The sequence below is a fragment of the Streptopelia decaocto genome, assembly GCF_964273445.1.
Source record: "Streptopelia decaocto genome assembly, chromosome: 6".
Lineage (NCBI taxonomy): Eukaryota > Metazoa > Chordata > Aves > Columbiformes > Columbidae > Streptopelia > Streptopelia decaocto.
Window position 1 is genome coordinate 49,307,718 of NC_138660.1, and position 17,901 is coordinate 49,325,618.

Here is a 17,901-nt window from a genome sequence, read left to right on the forward strand (position 1 = left end):
TTTTAATACCAACACCATTAATTGGGTTTTTACTTGTTCAAAGAAAGAGTTAAAAAGGTTATACTTGAACAGAGTCGAGGTCAAATGCTCTCAGATATCTCTAGCCAAGCTCAGGCAATCATTTTATCCATAGAGTTGTTTGCAAGGAGAGACAGTAAGTCAGCAGAAACTTTAGCTTCACATTCCCTTGCACCTACGCAACGTTTCCAATGCCACACTGGAACAATTACTGTGCCTCAGTTTTCCAATGACTGTATTTTTCTCATAAAATGCTATTCCCACAGAAAGCAGTGAAAGCATCAAGCATCAGGACAGACTATGAGACGTAGAAAATAATTTTTAAAGTAATTTTGTTTCTTAAATTACTACATTAAAGTGAAATTATAATAGCATTACTTTTTTATTGATCTTTCCAATAAATGGCATTTTTGCTGTCATGACTCATTAGAAACCTAGTGAAGTTATTTTGAAACATAGAAGTATTCAATTTATTTGCTAATATTCCTTCTGTTTTTTATTTGCCTACCATTTTAAAACAATTACATGACTAAGCCGAAGACATAAAGACATACCATGTATGTCAGGTGGCAGCACAAGTTGCACAGACTGGGTGAAAAGTCAAAACCATATTTTTGTTTTGTGGCCTTTTTAAAATGTTGATTAATATCAGCATACAACCGCTCAGTTTTCTACCTAGAGCACCTACACCAGCTCTTCTTCTTTCTAGTCTTCTCAAGATAGTGAGGTTTAATGTGCCACACTTATGCCAGTGAATCAATTAGGCAAAAAAAACACAGTGGTGTGGTCTGTGCAACTGTGTAAAAAGATAGCTGTTTGCTGGCAATGAGCAAACCCAGTCATTCATCTGACATTCATCTGTAAAATTCCAGATATGTTTGCTAGTCTCTGTATATAAAATTGTTAATCAACCTGCACGTCTGCTGTCAGCAGAGAATGAGCTGTTCAAAGGACGAGGAATCCTTCATTTCATTGAAAATAAATGTCCTGCAAAATCTTCTATGACTCAGCCAAAATGAAAACTGTATTGCTTGGATGTCTGAAAACTCTTTATTCAGAATTGAAATTTTTGGCTCGTGTGTGAGTTCTTCGGTAGGTTCAAGAAAACAGCAAAGCACGTATCCCCAAAAAATATGTATTTTCAACGGTCTGATGTCACAGTTACTGCCCCCAAGTACAACCAGAAGGTTTGCTCACAGAGTTGTTTCTACAGGGGGCTGGGCTCTAATTATTTGACATTTTACCAAGCTGACTGACTTGGACGATTTTACCCACTCTGCTTGGTGCCACCAAACTGTTCTTCATACAGGGAGGGGGTATTTTTGATTTTGCAATAGGATGATCGCTGGCAAGGATGGCTACAGAACTGCCACATCGGATTTCGTGTACATAAGGCAGAGCAGGTCCTGTTTTCCTCAGTGGCCCAGGCTGCTGTGGAGGAGTCCAAGGTCCGAGGTCTTTCCACTTTCTGCTCTTGGTGGAGCTGTGGCTGACGCCGAGTCCTGGGTCCAGCTGCTGATTCTTGGCACACAGGTAACTGGTCTGGCCCCCGTCGCAGAGCAGTGGGGCAGCTCCGTTAATGATTTGTCAAGGCCCTTATACAAGTGCCAGGTCCGTCCGCGGGAGCGCGGCTGGGCCCCGTTGCGCATCGCTGAGCGACGGGCCGGCGCTGCCCGGGAGGAGGTTACCGGCCACCCCGGGCAGGGCCGCGTCACCGCCCCGCTCAGGCGAAGGGGCCGAGGGGCGCGGCGAGCACCGCCCGGGAGCGCTGGGCCGTTGGGTCGCTCGGCGGGGCAGCCCGGGCCGCCACCTCCCCTCAGCCGCCCCGACCCCTGTGAGGCGCGTCCGGGTGACACCGCGGCTCAGGTCCTGGGGCCGCACACCTGCCAGGGCCCGCCCCGCCCTGCCGCCGAGGAGCGGAGGTCTTCCCCGCCTCGGTGTGGGGGAGGCAGCCGGCAGGGCGCAGGCCCCCGCCCGCTCAGCGCTGCCTCCCCGTCGCAGCACGGAGCCGGCGGCCGCCCGCCCCCGCCCGCGCACGTGTGCCGGGGAAGACGCTCGGTGCCGCTCGCCGCCCGGGCGGCGCTTCCCCCCCCTCCTCCGCAGCGGAGCGGAGAGCAGCCTCCGCCCGACAGCGCCGGGGCCGCTCGCCGACGTGCCTTCCGCGCGGGCGGCCGCGCAGCCAGGACGTCGCCGCGGCCGATGGCTGCCCCGCTGCCCGGTGTGCCGCGCGGTGCGGGGCGGGCGGCGGAGCCCGCGAGTGGCGGCCCCCGCGGCGCGGCGCGCTCCCCCTGTCCGCTTCCCCGGCCCCCTGCGGGGGACCCGCCGCCCTCGCCCCCCGACAGGTAAGGCCGGAGCCCAGGAAGGCGCTGGCAGCCCTGCTCGCTCCCTCGAGGGGCCGCCTGCTGCCGTCTAGGGGCGGGCGGGCGTCCTGCGGGCGGGAGCGCGGGGCCGGCGGTTGCGGCAGCGGCGGCTGGGGAGGGGACGGAGCGGCGGGCGGGGGCGGCCCGGTTCGGGACTGGCCCGCTCCTCTCTGGAACTCAAAAAGTTATTTCCCGGCCATGCAGACACTTCGCTCCGCCGCGGATGCATCTCCCCCCTACTCGTTGTTGGTTTGTTTGTATGTTTTTTCCATCTGAGATTTCCCACTTTGAGGTGACTGAACCGAGCCGCTACTCTCGCAGTGCAGTGTCTCGTAATGTTCGTGAGATAAACGGCTTCCCCGTTAGCGATGCCGCTGTGGTTGCTATCAGTGATGTGCACCTTGTGTTCCTAACCTCTCAGGCTGTTCCCTAAAGGCATTGGTCTCTTCTTAGTAAAGGAAGCTGTGAGCTAGCTTGTTCATGAAGCATCTGATCAGTTTCGGTGGACTGAAGTTTAGAAAATCTCAAAATACTGTACACAGGATTTTTCACTCCTTCTTAATGCTAAATATCACTTTAAATGAATGTTTGGTGAGGATATCCGAATGTAAAGCATCTTCATTCTGCATTGTTACCTTACTATGATGGGTTTCCCTGCTTCGTACCAATTAGTATGTGAAACCTGGAATGATAACAGTGAAGGTAATGAAAAATATTAAACTTGGAGCCATCAACTCGTAGAAAAATCTGATTATATGTTGGCAGACTCACATACTTGGGGTACTTGGGTACTACTCTTCAAATGAAATCAAGTAGACAAAAGTGCTACTCAATATTTTGCATGAGAAAACCACGCACTGTAATGTACCCAGCAGTCTAAACAACCACATTATTAATGTGATACTTTAAACCAGCACGTAACTAAGCTTTTCAGCAAGTACAACAGTGGTTATCTTCTTCACTGTTACAAATACTGTTTGGTGATACTGAGGATGCAATCAGATTTAAGTAACTCGCACCTACTGAGACTTTTTTTTTTTTTATGATGGAGCTATGGAGATTCAAATACAAAAGTAACTGAAACCAGAAATGAGTGTATTGCTTTGCACTATTTTGTCTTGTCTGTCACTTTCATTCTTGCTTCTAGGGAAAAAAGTTTCAATTTGTTTAAAATACAGTTGTGATGTACTCAGGAAGTGTTACTGAGAAGTTACATGCATCCACTGTTGTAATATGTGTACATAAGGAATGCCATGAACACAGGGACAACAAAATATTTACTGTTGTCCTTAGGAGCCAATATAAATATATCTGTGCTCCTACTCTGCAAAGACACATATTCAGACAACTTTATATTTGGAGCTGAATACTTGGATTGCTTTCAAGTAGTGTTAAGCACTGTATGTTAATAGATTCAGCCTACTGATTTAAAAAAATAACTGCACAAAACAGCTAATTGCTGCAACCAGGAAGCATCGTGTTATTAGTGCTTTAGTATTTCAGGCATTGTGGTTGAATATTGCAATTTTAACAGCAGTTGTTACAATTATCGCTTGATATATTTTTATTTTGTTGAATTAGGAGAAAAAAGAAAGCTGACAATATTTTGGAGATCCCATCAATTCCAAATCCTTTTCCTGAACTGTGTTGTTCTCCATTTGCATCAGTTTTGTCAACCAGTCTGTTGCCCAAGGCAACTTCAAGAAAAAAACAGGTAAGATTTATAAGTTATTATTTGACAAATTATAAATTGGTTTCATGAAAGCTTGAGGAAAATCCCAGTTACCTGTTATTTTTCTAATAAAGGTGTTCCATATTTCTGTAATTTGGTGAAATTTTCTCTGTAGGTCATCGATGATTGTAGAAAATGAGGTTTCAGAATCTGTGACTTGAGGCGTGACTGTTCTTTCAGGGAGTCTACATGTGACTCTGCAAAATTTTCGCGTAAAGCAGAACCAGGGGGCAGGCAGGCAGTACTTTATGTCCTTAAATGAGAAGTTAATTTCTTTCTCTTCCTCCCCACCTCCAATTACTGTCATCAGAGCTATAGCATGGAGGGTTTTAACAGTCACTGAGCAGCTTCTTTTGTCTGAAGGTCTAATTTTGCCAGGATAATTGAATAAAACCAAAATTGATGGGGAAGGAGCAATTGCTGTGTACATGGCTATATTTTATATGCATGTGTTTTTATGTGTGTGTGGCTGATGTTACTGTATTTCCATAACTACCTTAAACTATAAACCAAGGGAAGTTCTGAGTGGACAGACAGGCCTGGCAGTGCTCTTAGTACTGTTCACGTACAGTGTATTTATTATCCTGAGCAGGGCTAGAGGTTAAAGAGGAAAAGTTTTCAGTTAATGGAGATTACTGGGCTGAAGATCTATTTCACTCTGAGAGTTTACCTGTCTCATTTCTCTTGTCTTGAGACTGGAAAGCATTCTGACAAGGAGCACCTCTCAGATGAAGGGTTCTAACTCCCTCATGTTATCTTTTTTGGTGGTTTCTGAGATCCATGGCTTAACAGTTTTAGGGGCAATATTGGAGGTATAAGAACTTACACTGCTGCTGCTTATTCAGTTTTTAGATTTGCATTAAGAAATTGACTGGAAGTTGAAGTTTCTTGTAGTTGTGTTAACTTTTCTGAAGCTGACCAGCCTTGTCTGTTTCTCTGCACCTGCCAGGCAACTTTACTAAGGAAGTCGTCTTTTTTTCAGCACCTTAAGGAGGAATCTTCTCCCCTCTTCTCCAGTGAAAAACTTTTATATGTCTGAGAAACTGAATCTATCTGACTGTGTTTTGCATGTTCTCTGAAAATAGCTATGGTGCCTTTCTAGACTACTTTTATTACTTTTAGTTCTTTCCTACAATGGCAATACTAATCTGAAGTATTTCTGGCCAGTGCGTATCTAAACTTTGCAAATGCAATGGGATAAAATTGTGCTAGTTTTGTCCTTGGGAAGGTGGAAGCATTGGCTGTCTCTGCAGAGGCAGGAAAAACACTGAATTGGTAACATTATCTTTCAGGACATAAAGACTAGAAGTCACATTTGAAAAATTAGTTCAAATGACTCATGTTGCTGGCTTAAATTGCACTCATTGTGGTAATCTTTGTTCTTGCAACTGGAAAGTAGATTTCCCAAGCACGATTTAACACACAGAGGTCAACAATCTGCTTTTGTGGCCTGTCATGTTTGAAATTACTGACTGGCTTGATCAGTTAAGCCAGCTAAGCATTAGCTTCAACCTCTCAGAAGCTGAAGTTCACAGCTTCACTGATTTCACTTCTGTTTCTTCATAAAGGGTCTTGTCCTACCTTTGTGACCATTACTGCACACAGTCCTTCCATTTCTGCTGGTTTTCCAGTTAAAAAGGCAGTGCTCTCCATGGTAAAAGGAGGATCAAGAGCAACTGGTTTGTTGACAGAAGTGAGCTAAAATAATAATGGTGTCTGTGGAGGTGTCTGTCCAGTTACCAGCAAAACTGAGAGGAGTCTTCCTGTTATTTTCTGAAGTCAGTGTAACAAGGCCTTGGTTTCTGCCAGCCCTTCACCTGGATGTCCCTTTATGGCCAGTGCAGGAGAAATGGTACTGGGCTATTTAGACCCTTTGTCAGACTCAGCATGACTCTTGTAAAGTTCTTCGTCCGACGTTATTACAAGTTAAGGCCAAATGGCAACTGTTCAGTTAAATGTCTATCTTTGACATTCAGGTTGAAGTATTCTCATATGTTTATAAAATTAATTAGGTTTAAAAAGGAAAGGGAGGGAATGTTAAGCAGGTGTGCAAAGAGAAATGAACTGGCTGTGACTTTGACTTCCCACAGTTGGCTGTGGAGGCTGTGCTTGGAAATGTTGTTTTTTCCACCCCATGTTCTTATTTTGCCAACTTCATAACAGCTCTGTCTGCAAATGCCTTATCTATGTACAAAGATTTCATTGAATATAGCCCCCTAGGTCATGCATATTACTGCTACAGTTTGATGGTTTCCTAACTCTTCAGAGAGACCAGCTACAATTAAGGACTTTTTTCTTTTTTTAATAGTGTTGGCAGCTGCCAGAATTTTTTCTGTTGCCTCTCTGATGATCTACATATGTTTTCAGTGGTTCTTCTTTTATATTGCTTTATTTCTGATTTAGTTTCATTTTCAGCTGTGCTTTTAACTGCAGGCATAATAAAGAAAAATTACAGAGTGAGTTTCTACTTATGTCTAGTAGGTAACTATTATCAAAATAGGTGTTTCTAAAAGAAAAGAAAAAGAAGTTATGCCTCTCTTGTCTGTTTTTTCTCTCCAGAAAAGATTTTCTTCTTCTTCTTCCAGGGAAAAAAGAATTTGTCATGAACGTCTACTCTCTTATTCATAGAACCTGTGACATCTGAAATCTTTCCTCTTATGAATAGATTATTAACATTATTTTGAATTCTTGTTTTTCTAAGCTGAAGTTTTTACTGTCTTCTGATGATCTTTTATCATAAGCCTCTCAAAATATGGAACATACTCCTTGAACAGCATGTCTGTTTGTGGGGTTGACTTACTGGGAATAAGTTTATAAAAACAAATCGGTAAAAGCCACGTAGCAGAATAGTGAGTTGCCTCTGTGCTTGGAAAGTAGGGCATCTGTGTATCTGAACGTTATTTGGTCTACCTCATCAACACAGCTGTCCAGCTCCTTTTCCCCACTGCAATTTGGAAGAGTTTTTGTTATATCCTTGCAGACAATCATGATATGGTAACAGTAATTAGAGCAAACTTTCTTTTAAGAGGTAACCTTGACTATTATTTTCTTTTTTTAATTAAAAAAAAAATGAAGGGAGGGGGAATGATGGAGGTCAAAATAAGGAGTAAAAGTACAGAGTCAGTATAGTGACAAATTTTATTATCCTAGAGGGAGGACTGGCACCTGGGAGAACGGAAAGAACAGGCCTCTGTTGAGCTGCTGAGAACATCCAGACTTGTGCCTCAGATGACCTGTTCTCAGGAGAGCATTTCTTGGATGTGTCCCTGTGGAGCTGATATTACAGTATCACACCTGTGTTTGGGAAGATGGAACTTTGAGATGTTTCTCAAGGAGGGTGGGATTATGTATTTAACATCCTCATCCATAAGGGAATAATGTGGAGATAAAATCAACTGCCGGCCATCTGGATGGGAAGACCACTTTGTGGATTGTGTAATCCCTTCTGTAAGAAATCACCAAGTATGGTATCCTTGCAAGCAATGTAAGAGGCAGTTGGGTGCTTTTGGCATGAATAATATTATATATGTTCAGATAAATTGAATTTTGTGCTAGAGGGTGGAAGACTTTTATCTGAAAGGCCAAAAAAACCCCAGCTTTCCACTCATGTCCAACACAGCATGGTCAACTAGGTTCATGATGGGAAATGTTGCCTTCCTGTGAAGAACTGATTGTTTGCTGTTATTAGGTGGAGTGTGTGAACTTTTGTGTGGGAAATCTAGTTGTGTCTCAGAGTCCGTGTTCTCTAAGAAGTGACAAAGAACTGAAAATATAAAACACTCTGTACTTTTGTCTCTAATTATGATCAAAATGGATATTAGTAGAGAAAAAAGATAACTGTAAGAAAACACGCTCTGTTCTTTAGTGTAATTTTAGTTTTCTTTGGCCAAATGAACTAAAAAGAGGTTACTGTAGTTTTACAAAAGCTTAGTTTTAAAGTCTTTCTGAAAACAAAACCTGAATAATTTGTACTGGAGTGACAGTTCTTGCCCTGCTCAAGGATAAGACAAAAAGTGTTTCATCATAAAAGTAGTTCAAGGTAATTAGTGCCTTGTTTCTTTAAATTAAATTAGAAGTGCAAAAATAAAACTCAAGTAAATCTCAAGGTGAAGAACACTCACATCTTTGGAATTTTATCTTGCCTCTTTTGTTTTTCTTGATGTTCTAAACATGTAGATATTTTTATCATTTAGAATCCAAATATACTCCCACAGTGTTCTTTCCAGGAAATCAATTGTATAAAGAAACCTCAAATGCACATTTGATTGTAGTGGATCATCACTTCTCTTTTTGCATTAAGAAAGATTTAATGTAAAGCTCTTTGGCAAAGACAAACTGAGAGGAACTTTATGACAAAGAGCAAGTATTTCTTTAAATGTGCTCTATTCTAAGTTTAGTAATAATATCGAGCATTGACTGTTGTAACTGGATTATCATTTAATTTTTTACAGTTGTAGTTCAGGGTCTTCTAGTTTACTCACTTGAAACCCCATTCTTCAAAATTTTGCATATAATTCAATTAGCAGACATAAATGGCTGAGTATCTGGTACTTAGATTTTTTGCATGACTGATTTTTTGGCTGAAATACTTGTTTTCTCTTGACTTTTAAACAATGCCAATATGAAAGGATTTTTTATTGAAACTTAATAATTCATGAATTTGCAAGCAATTTCCAAGGGCTGAAATATCTTTTCCAACCGAAAGATGCATTAGTTAAATTTAACCTGTGATTCCAGTCTATATGTTTCTTGCCAGATTTCTTCCCATGTTGGAGAAATTTGCACCATATCCTCCTTTATCAGTTCTCAATCTTTTTTCCTTCCAGCTCATAAACATATATCTGGTTTTCCTATATCTTCCCCTTAAATTACACAAAGAAAGACTTTGAGAGGCAGAGGCAAGAGAAAAACTCTTTTCAACCAGTTTACAGATTAACAGAAAAAACATCCAATATAGAACCAACATAAAGAGCTCTAGATTTTTTGTGGTGTCTCATCTGGTGGTATTCTACTCCAGTTTCTGTGCTCTGTTGTTCATTTAAATGGCCATACCCTCCCACCAAGGAAAGATTTATTGTTATTACATTATCTTAAAATTATTTAGAGCTCTATTAAAAATTGCTTTTTTAAGGCACGGACTTTTGTGCTTTAACCAGTCACCTTAACATTGTTGCAGAAAGTCACAGGTCTATATAGGTAAAAATCAGGAGGCAGATTTGAACAATTTCTTATTTTAGCAATAAGGAATATCACCTGGTTTATCTTGAGGTGGCCTAGCACAAGCTGTCTGATACAACCTGAAGAAGCTTCAGAATAATCACTGTTTGTGTCTTTTTTTTTGTATTTTCCTTATGTTGGTCCATTCATTAGTGTATCTTTCTTACAGAGAAAATAAATTGCTCTCTGTCAAACTTCACAGTGGCTCTCAATGTTATTGCAAATTAACCTTGTACTTTGTTACTGTCCAAAAACGGCCCAAGCAAAGCCTCTAAACATTCTAACTTCACAAAAATAGCATGTCTTTTTTTTTTTTTTTTCTTTTCATTTCTAATGAGCAAGAAAACAAGGTCACTCTAATTTTCTGGTTACTAAGATATTGCCTCTGCAAACTCATTGCTTAATTCACTTACATCAGGCAAATGTTAGGCTTAAATTTTTACTATTTGTAGCTATATAAAATAAAATAATCATCAGTATTGTTAAAGATTCTGGTATGCATTTTGCCAGTGTTTTTCAAATTTGAATGATTTAATCATCCTTTTGAGTTTGATTGTTTTGGGCTTCATCAGGCTGGAAGTCAAAACTGAAGTTTCTTATCTTTTCAGTTTGGACTGTTTTCTCAGTACAAGAACTGCTTTTTCTTGGCTGTTTGGGAAGTTATATTTGGAACAAGAAACATCTAGTACATTGCAGTAGATCTAATTCTTTGTGTAGAAGACCTTCTCTGTAAATGCGGAAATTTACTTGAAATTTTTTACTTGAAAATTGAAATACAAGAAAGAGACTTGACAGTTAAAGCCAGCTGAAGCTGCAGGGAACTTCTGCTCTGATGTTGCTGAATCACTTTTGATAACTCAGTTTTATTGAGTTTGGCTTTAAAAGATTAAACTTTGATGAATGGAGCTTAAATTCTCATAATTTTCAGAAAGGAATGAGATGTGGTAGATACTAACACTGTTCTTATTCATAGTTGTTTCCAGGGATGGGTGCATTTGTTTAGGGTTAGACTGGAGAAATGAGAAGTTCAGGACATTTTGTAGCAGCTCCATACCTGCCATAGGTAGATCCATAATTATTAATAAATAAATATTTTATGGACAGGTCTTTTTCCAGGTGGCTTCTCATTGACAGCATCATCAGTAGGTGATCCAGTGGTAAGTGAGGGATGCAAGACGTCAGTGTTGCAACAAGAGACATCTTCCCTTTATGGGCCGCTGTCTGGATGGTGTTTTGATCAAAACAGATAAACATTCCCGTCTCACTTCCACTTTAATCAGAATAGTGTTTAGTAGCATACATAATTTGTATCATTTATTCTAGGTTAACATTATGATTCATATTGAAGAATTTATGTGCATTGCTGTTCAAAGGCTGTATTAAACTAGAAGACCTGAATTTTGTTGTTTTTTGAAGCAGTACTCCCAGGGTATTGAGAGCTTTTCTGTTTCTCAGGGGATTGCTTTTGTTACAGTCGTAAAAGATTTAAATGACAGTGTTTTTATGCATGTACATTTAAAGTTCATGCCTGTGAGAGCTCCAGAGATCATTTTCTATGGCTTTTTTTCGTTGCCACAGCAGATAAAAATGAGACTGAGCCTTATGTATTTTTGTATTTCTTGTGTTTTTTCTCCATTTAGGTTTTACTTAACTTTCTTTTCTGGTCTTATAAAGATTCTGTGTTGCTGTTCTGGTCTACTTTTGTCATCTCATTTACTACTATTTTAAACACCTGCTTTATTTCATGTTCTGCTGTTTTTGTAACATAATCAGTTTAACAGTTGCATAGTATTGAATGAGATCAGAGTAGTCAATGGTGAATAGTTAACTTACCTGAAATGCTATGGGTTTGGTAAAGCTGAAAACTTAGATGTTTCTTCGTGAAGGTTTACAGCTTTCACCTCCTTTGAAGTAAAAGCTGTGCAACAAAGAAAATACCGAGTAGTTTACCATACATTTTCAGTACTGAAACTAACATAAGATGATCAGAAATTTTATAACTTTTATAACAGTATAACTTTAGTATCCTACTGTTGGGCATTAACTGAAGAATGGAGCTCAAACTTGGATCAGTTTCTGTTAGGAGTTTTGGTTAATGTCTTAGCGTATCATTAGATTGTTTAGTTTTTGATGTTGAGGGTTATTATCTGTTCAAATCAGAACTTGAGAACTATGAAAACAAGCAGAGGAATATCCCCATCGTACTTCTGTGTGTAAACGTTGCCACAATAAGAATAATTTACATTTTATATAAACAAAACATACCTCTGCATAAACATCAACATTAAACCTGGTTGGTTTTCACCAGGTGGAATTAACTTGACCATGCATATAGAATAGTCTTAAATATTTGTGATTGGTTAACCAATTTTATATTCACTATGCGTATTTTCTTGTAAATTATTTACAATAGATAGCTGAAGACTTGTTCTTTCACATGATAATTCCAGAGCCACTAATACAGTATTGTGGGTTTTTTTTTCCACAATTTTTCCTTCATGATCTTTTTAGCTCTTTGCAGTGGTAAATCTTGTGTTGTACCAATGTATTTAAGAAGAGAGATCTGGCTAGAATTTTAATGGAAATTGTACCAATTGGATATAGGTATGGCTCCCTACATCTCTTCCATGCTTTACTTGCCTTTGCTTTCAGGACCAAGTTTCCTTTGTGTAAGAAAAAGTATAGAAACTGACAATAAACCTGAGATGTCTCATGCTTCTCACCAGCCTGTTTCATACATTATAGTAGTGGACAACTGATATCCACGTCTTGACATCTGCAGATTACTTAGATGAGTATCTTTAGGATAAGAGTAGTCTTCTGTTTGGTACTTGCATAGCTGGAGCCGTGATGGCCGGGCAGTGAAAGGGCATCAGAATCCTGTTACTGACAATTGATGTTGATCTCGTGTCTGTGTGTGTGCAGAGGGAAGAACTGATAGAGCTGCCAGTTGGTGATTTCAGGGCTCAGGGATTCCAGACTTCTCTAGCAGCTGATTATTTCTATGGACAAGCTGGGATATATCTCTAGCAATGGTGAAATGCTGTGATGGTAAGGGACAGATGACAGTAAACCACTGGCCATATTCTCTTTGTCTTCAGCATGTTTAAAGCTGTTACATCTGAGAGAATTCAGGCCTTTATGACTGCCTTTAATTTGGGAATGAAGATAAAGGGAAACCTTAAAGACAGAATACTTGTGTCTCTCATGTTAGAGTCCTGATGGGAGTCACCTCAAATGGGAAGATTAAAAAAACCTGCTAATCAGGCCAAAGAAAATTTTTCAAGAAGGGCAGTTGTGGGAGGAGGAATTAAGAGGGAGAAGAAATTAGACCTCTTTGCTCTACTAACAATGTGAACTTTCTTTTCTCCTGTTTCAGTCACAGAAAATTCATTTGCAGCTAATCAGCTCACATTTTAGCCCAATAGTGTACATTATATTTAATACTTAAGTCTCAAGAGGGAGATACATATCAGTTATCTTAGAGGTGTGCCCGTGCTTCTAATTAGGATAGTGATGGATTGTTCCTGCCTATTTCTAGTATGTATGCATACGCTGCATACCAATATATGTTTGCTTCTTGACTTGATATTATATCCACAGAAAAACAAAATACAGTAGCTTGCCTTGTGATCAGAATTGGATTTTTCAGTGAGTGCATTCTTAGGCTATAAATAGCCTTTTTACTTATGATAACTCCTGTTACTGATTACATTAAGACCTGGAGTTTATGAACAGCTGCAAGCACTTGATAACGTCACAGAAATGGTATCAACTGTTGAGAAACAGGCTGGAAGTTTCCAAGAATTTCTTCTCATAATCACTAGAATATACTCCTATGTAGTGAGAGGGAAGCCTGTGCAATATGAGGTTTTTCTTATAACTCAGTTGACAGAACTTTTCAATCAGGCTTGAACCTGTTGATTGCAAAAATAGGTAGCTGAAAAGCACTGCAAGGCGTGTGCATAACAAGGCTTTAAGATCCTACAAGTTTGTGAGGAGAGCTGTTGGGGATAGAAGATTGCATTATGCTGTTTGATAGTGCAAAATTTAGAGAGCAGTGTTCAGCTGCTTTTTTATTTTTTTGCCATTGTTCTTGCAACGTGAGCCCTTCCACAATCATTCAAGGGGAGATGAATAATCTGGTAAGAGAGGATTTTTTTTCAGGCTGGTGTGATTTTTTTTATTATTAGGCTTTTCTCTATCATCAGCTCCTCTCTGATTAGTGCTTTGTAGCATTAGGATGCAGGAATAGTCTCTTCCACTTCGGTAAGCACACAGAATCTGCCTGGTTTCTGTCTAACATAATAATTACTTCTTAGGGCTGGAGGAGAAGTGTCCACATCCTGATTTTCATACTTTAACTTAGTCCCCATATCTGTAATTTTTGACTGGCTTCACTTAATATTTATAACTGATTGTTCTCATTAAGTTATATTTTAAAGCATTTCCTTCTTTGAAACTTTCTCAAAATATGATGGTGCAGGGGGACAAGGGGGGTGTGTGTGTGACTGACTTGTTCAGGACGTAACAGCTGTGTAATTTCAGATTGTCCTGGAGAGCTGTTTTACTTCTGCAGTAGTGTTGTGTTAAATATGAATTGTTCACTTAAAATACACCTGTGAGAGAACAAGGTCATCTAGACTTCTTAAATAGGGAAAAGAATTGATTTTCACAGTTGAATATTAAGGGTCTTGTTAGTGATGCTGAAGAAGAAGGTTTAAATCCTTTCCTCAGTTTGAAGTGATCTGGATAGCAAGTCATTGCTCTAGATTGAGCAAAGTTAGCTCTTCCTTGTGTTTTTCTAACCAATAATTCTGATAGAGATAATTCACAGTTAAAAGTTTTAATAAGCAGTATTCTATAATAGTAAATTACTTTGAGTTTATTGTGTTCAGGCAACTTCAGAACATGGAATGTTCAAAGGGAGTTTCTGTGTTGTCTCCTGTGGGCAACTCATTGGGCAGTGAGATCCATTTTTACCCAAGTGTCCACATAACTACTCATTAGTATGATCATAGGGTAAATATCCTTCTCATTCAGGGAAATGAGGAGCAACTATGAAAAGGATATGCTGTGAGTTGGTGTGTGGTTTTAATTATTTTTTTATTTTTTTCTTTTTTTGTTAACATAAGATCAGAGGTCAGTTTAAAGGATTTTGGAGGAGAGTTCCTCTTAAGTTACTTCATAGAAAGCCTTGTACTTCTGACCATAAGACAATGTTGTTATTAAATAACATCGAAGATTAAGCATTAGTACATTTTTGAAGTAAGCTAAGTATCCAGCAGGAGTTTTGTAACTTTGTTCCTTTTTAGTAGGCATTGTGCAAACATATAGAAGACTCACAGGTATGAAAGGTAAGGTCAGTCTTATAGTGTTCCTGTTAACATCTCGGCAGTAGGTGGCAAAAGCTTAGGTAAGGAATAGACTTTATGGAGGATTGGAATATGTAACTGCTGTGCCAACCAAGACATGTAGAAGACATGATATTCTAAAGAAAGAGGTCTTTGGAACAGCTGAATGATGAGCTCATCACGGTTCGGTGTTATTTTTCTTCTGGGATGGAGACTTCCCAAATCCTGAATGAGCTTATGAAACAGAAACTACTCAGCTTTTCAGGCCCAAAGGAGGGTCGTTGTTAGGATAACTGCAAAGAAGTGGCATCTAAGTTAGTGGAGAGGGGAGGACTGAGTAGGTCTAGGTTTCTATAGAGGTGTTGTGGAGAAGTGATGAAAAAATATTCCCAATCTTTGTATTTGTGGCTTATACATTGATAATAACCTTACATGAATCTCGTTTATATCTTCCTAAACTATTCCAGGAGCATTACAATTTTGAAGCAGGGATTGTACTTACCACATACAAAAATAATGTTCTGGGAAATTATTGGTACACACTCCTCTAAGTAAGATTGAAGAGGATATTTACTATTGTGACTCTGAGGTAAAACACATGACCAATTCAGTCCAAGCAGTCTCAATGTACAGTGAGGAACATACATGGTTTGTGGAGCTCTTGTACTTGCTTGGCTGACTGCTGTTGTTGATCGATGTCTGTGTAACAGAACTAACATGAGAAAGGCTTCTCTTTCTGAAATGAAACCAGCTCCTTCGGAAGACAGACATATGGGGACAGTAAAACTGAAGCCAGTGATTCAGGCATGGCACCAAGAAGCTGCCTGATGTGTCTTTGTCCACTCGCTTCCTGCAACCTGTGTTTCTCTTTGCTTTGGTTCTATGTCTGTTATTAAACACATTTTCCTGTCTAAAACTACCAGTTGATAACAAAATATTTTCTAATGCAACCAACCTGTAGTCTTGACTGCAAGAAAGTACAGTAGCTGGGAATTTTTATCCAAGGATCTTGTTTTAAGTATGTTTAAGGATCAGCTTAAGTCAGTTTTAGCTATAACCATAGGCAAGAAGGCAACTGGCACATGGGTTAGTAAACCAAGCATAGCATTGAAAAGGGGTTCAGAGTTCATGTGGTGCATGTTTCTTGGCCAGCAAAAGGACAGCGGTCTGCTGAGAACTATGGTGTATTTGGAGATGGCTTTTCAGTGCAAGTTTTGGGATCTAGGGTTATCTTGATTTTCCCTTAAACTGCATGGGCATGGTGTGTTGTTTGTTGTGCCATGGGCAGGCTAGAAGAGAAAGAGCTGAAACTATGAATTGTGCTTTTTTTTATGACACATGGGCCTCTTAAAATAGCATTTAATAGGTGGATAATTGTATAAAGAGACAGAAGAAGAGTCATCCTTAAGGCTCAGACTTCATCGTGAAGTTCTTAGGTATAATATGTATGTTGCTTTACAGGTAATATAGTCTGTTCTAGTGCAACTGTTTCAGCAGAGGAATCAATCTTTATCAGCCCTCAAAGAGGGTGTCCTGTATGTTCTGCTTGAGGAATAAGACCTTGTTACCTTCCTTTGTATAAGGGACTATAGGAGTAGAAAGACAGCTCCTCAATCACTTTGAAACCTTTCTATTTTGAGAAAATTGTTATTTGCCAAACATATGCAAATGTACCTGTGCAGAAAATACCTTGTACATGTTTCTACAGTCATGTTGATGGTATTAACTGACTCTTCTTCTAGTAAAGAGACAGTGACAGTCTGTGTCAAGCAGACACGAGCACTTTGTCAAGGAAGTGCAGATAGTCCCATAAATAACTTACCTGACTTTATGTTGGTCTTGTGTAATAATCTTCTGCTTCAGCTTAAAGAAAAAAAAATAGAAAAAATAGCATGAAAGTTTTTTATATGCCTTAATGAATACATATAATCTCTAGATTTATTTTTTTTTTTTCATTTTCAGAAGCAAAAGCTGGGTCTGATTTGCTCTTGTTACCTATAAATGCCCACATTCCTGAGTTATGTCTGGCAGAGCCAGGAATAGATGAGCTGTTGTGACTCCGTATCGAGTGCCTTAAGTACATCACTGACCTTCCTCTACTAACAAGATATCTCTATTCCATATGTTGTTATAAAATCCATACTTGTTGCTACTAACTCTTCCTAGGAGCTTTTCAATTCTTGCCCACTCAATTTAGTAATGCTTTCTTTAGTGGCAGTGGCAAGAAGCAGAAGTGGTTTATATTTTGAAGTATCTAAAAAGTATCCACACAATTTTTTCAGAACTCTATCTGGTAGCTTAGTGACAAAAATAGGAGTGAAAAGCTGCATGAACATATTCATTTTACAGAGCTCTCAAGCAACTGAGCTGGATCTGATTTCCTTCCTGTCCAATAGCACCAGCAAAATTCTTTGCAAACCTGCCATGAACAAGTCAAGTCTTCTACCTGTAGGACAAAAAGTGATTATATATGTTTCCCTGAAGGCATAATGGGCTTTCAGAGCCTTTCTGTATTTCACATTTATCAATAGAACTCCTCTTGGCTTTCAGATGGTGAAGTGATTATCCAAGATTTGCACTTAGAAATTAAGATGTTTTTATTTTATTTTATTATTTTATTTTATTTTATTTGATTTTATTTGATTTGATTTGATTTGATTTGATTTGATTTATTTTATTATTTTAGTTGTTTGTGAAATTTAAGAGATGAATGTATTCATCAATGTAATTGTTAGTACTCGCGTGAAACTAATGTGTACTTTCATTAGTATAAGCAAATTACTGTAGTATTTTTGCTTAAAATCAGTCAGATCTGAATATTTAATTTTTATTACAAAATATAACACAGCACTTAAGTGTTTGTTTTCTTTCTAAATAGATCTGTTTTTTATATCCGACTGGAGAAGATAAAATACAGATAGTCTCACTGAGGAAGATAATCCTCTGCTGCACCTTGCGGACAAATAGGTCAATATTATTCATAGAACAAAAACCTGCATGTGCTTTTCAAGAGCCAAGGACCTTCAGCACCCAGGGGCAAGGAAAAATGGCTTGGGTTATTTTTGTTTCTTTGCACTAATGCAACGCACCGAGATTTACGGTTACTGTTTCCCAAACATTTTTCCATTAGATCCAAGAAAAAAAGACTGTAAAGGGAGTTTTTGTGTCGCTGCAAACATAAGTGTATCTAATATTCCTGGGAGTAAAATGCTTGCAGGAT

The 17,901-nt window shown here is 39.3% G+C and overlaps 1 protein-coding gene across 1 annotated transcript in view; it reads left to right on the plus strand.

The window, feature by feature from the left end:
• Positions 1–2,217: 2,217 nt before the first annotated feature.
• GRB14 (growth factor receptor bound protein 14) overlaps positions 2,218–17,901 on the plus strand; it is a gene marked incomplete at its 5' end in the record, with an annotated part of 71,710 nt that continues 56,026 nt past the window's right edge. The window contains 2 exons of the mRNA XM_082056144.1: positions 2,218–2,360; positions 3,960–4,092. Of these exons, the coding sequence (XP_081912270.1) occupies positions 2,218–2,360; positions 3,960–4,092 (276 nt within the window). The remainder of the gene's footprint in view (positions 2,361–3,959; positions 4,093–17,901) is intronic.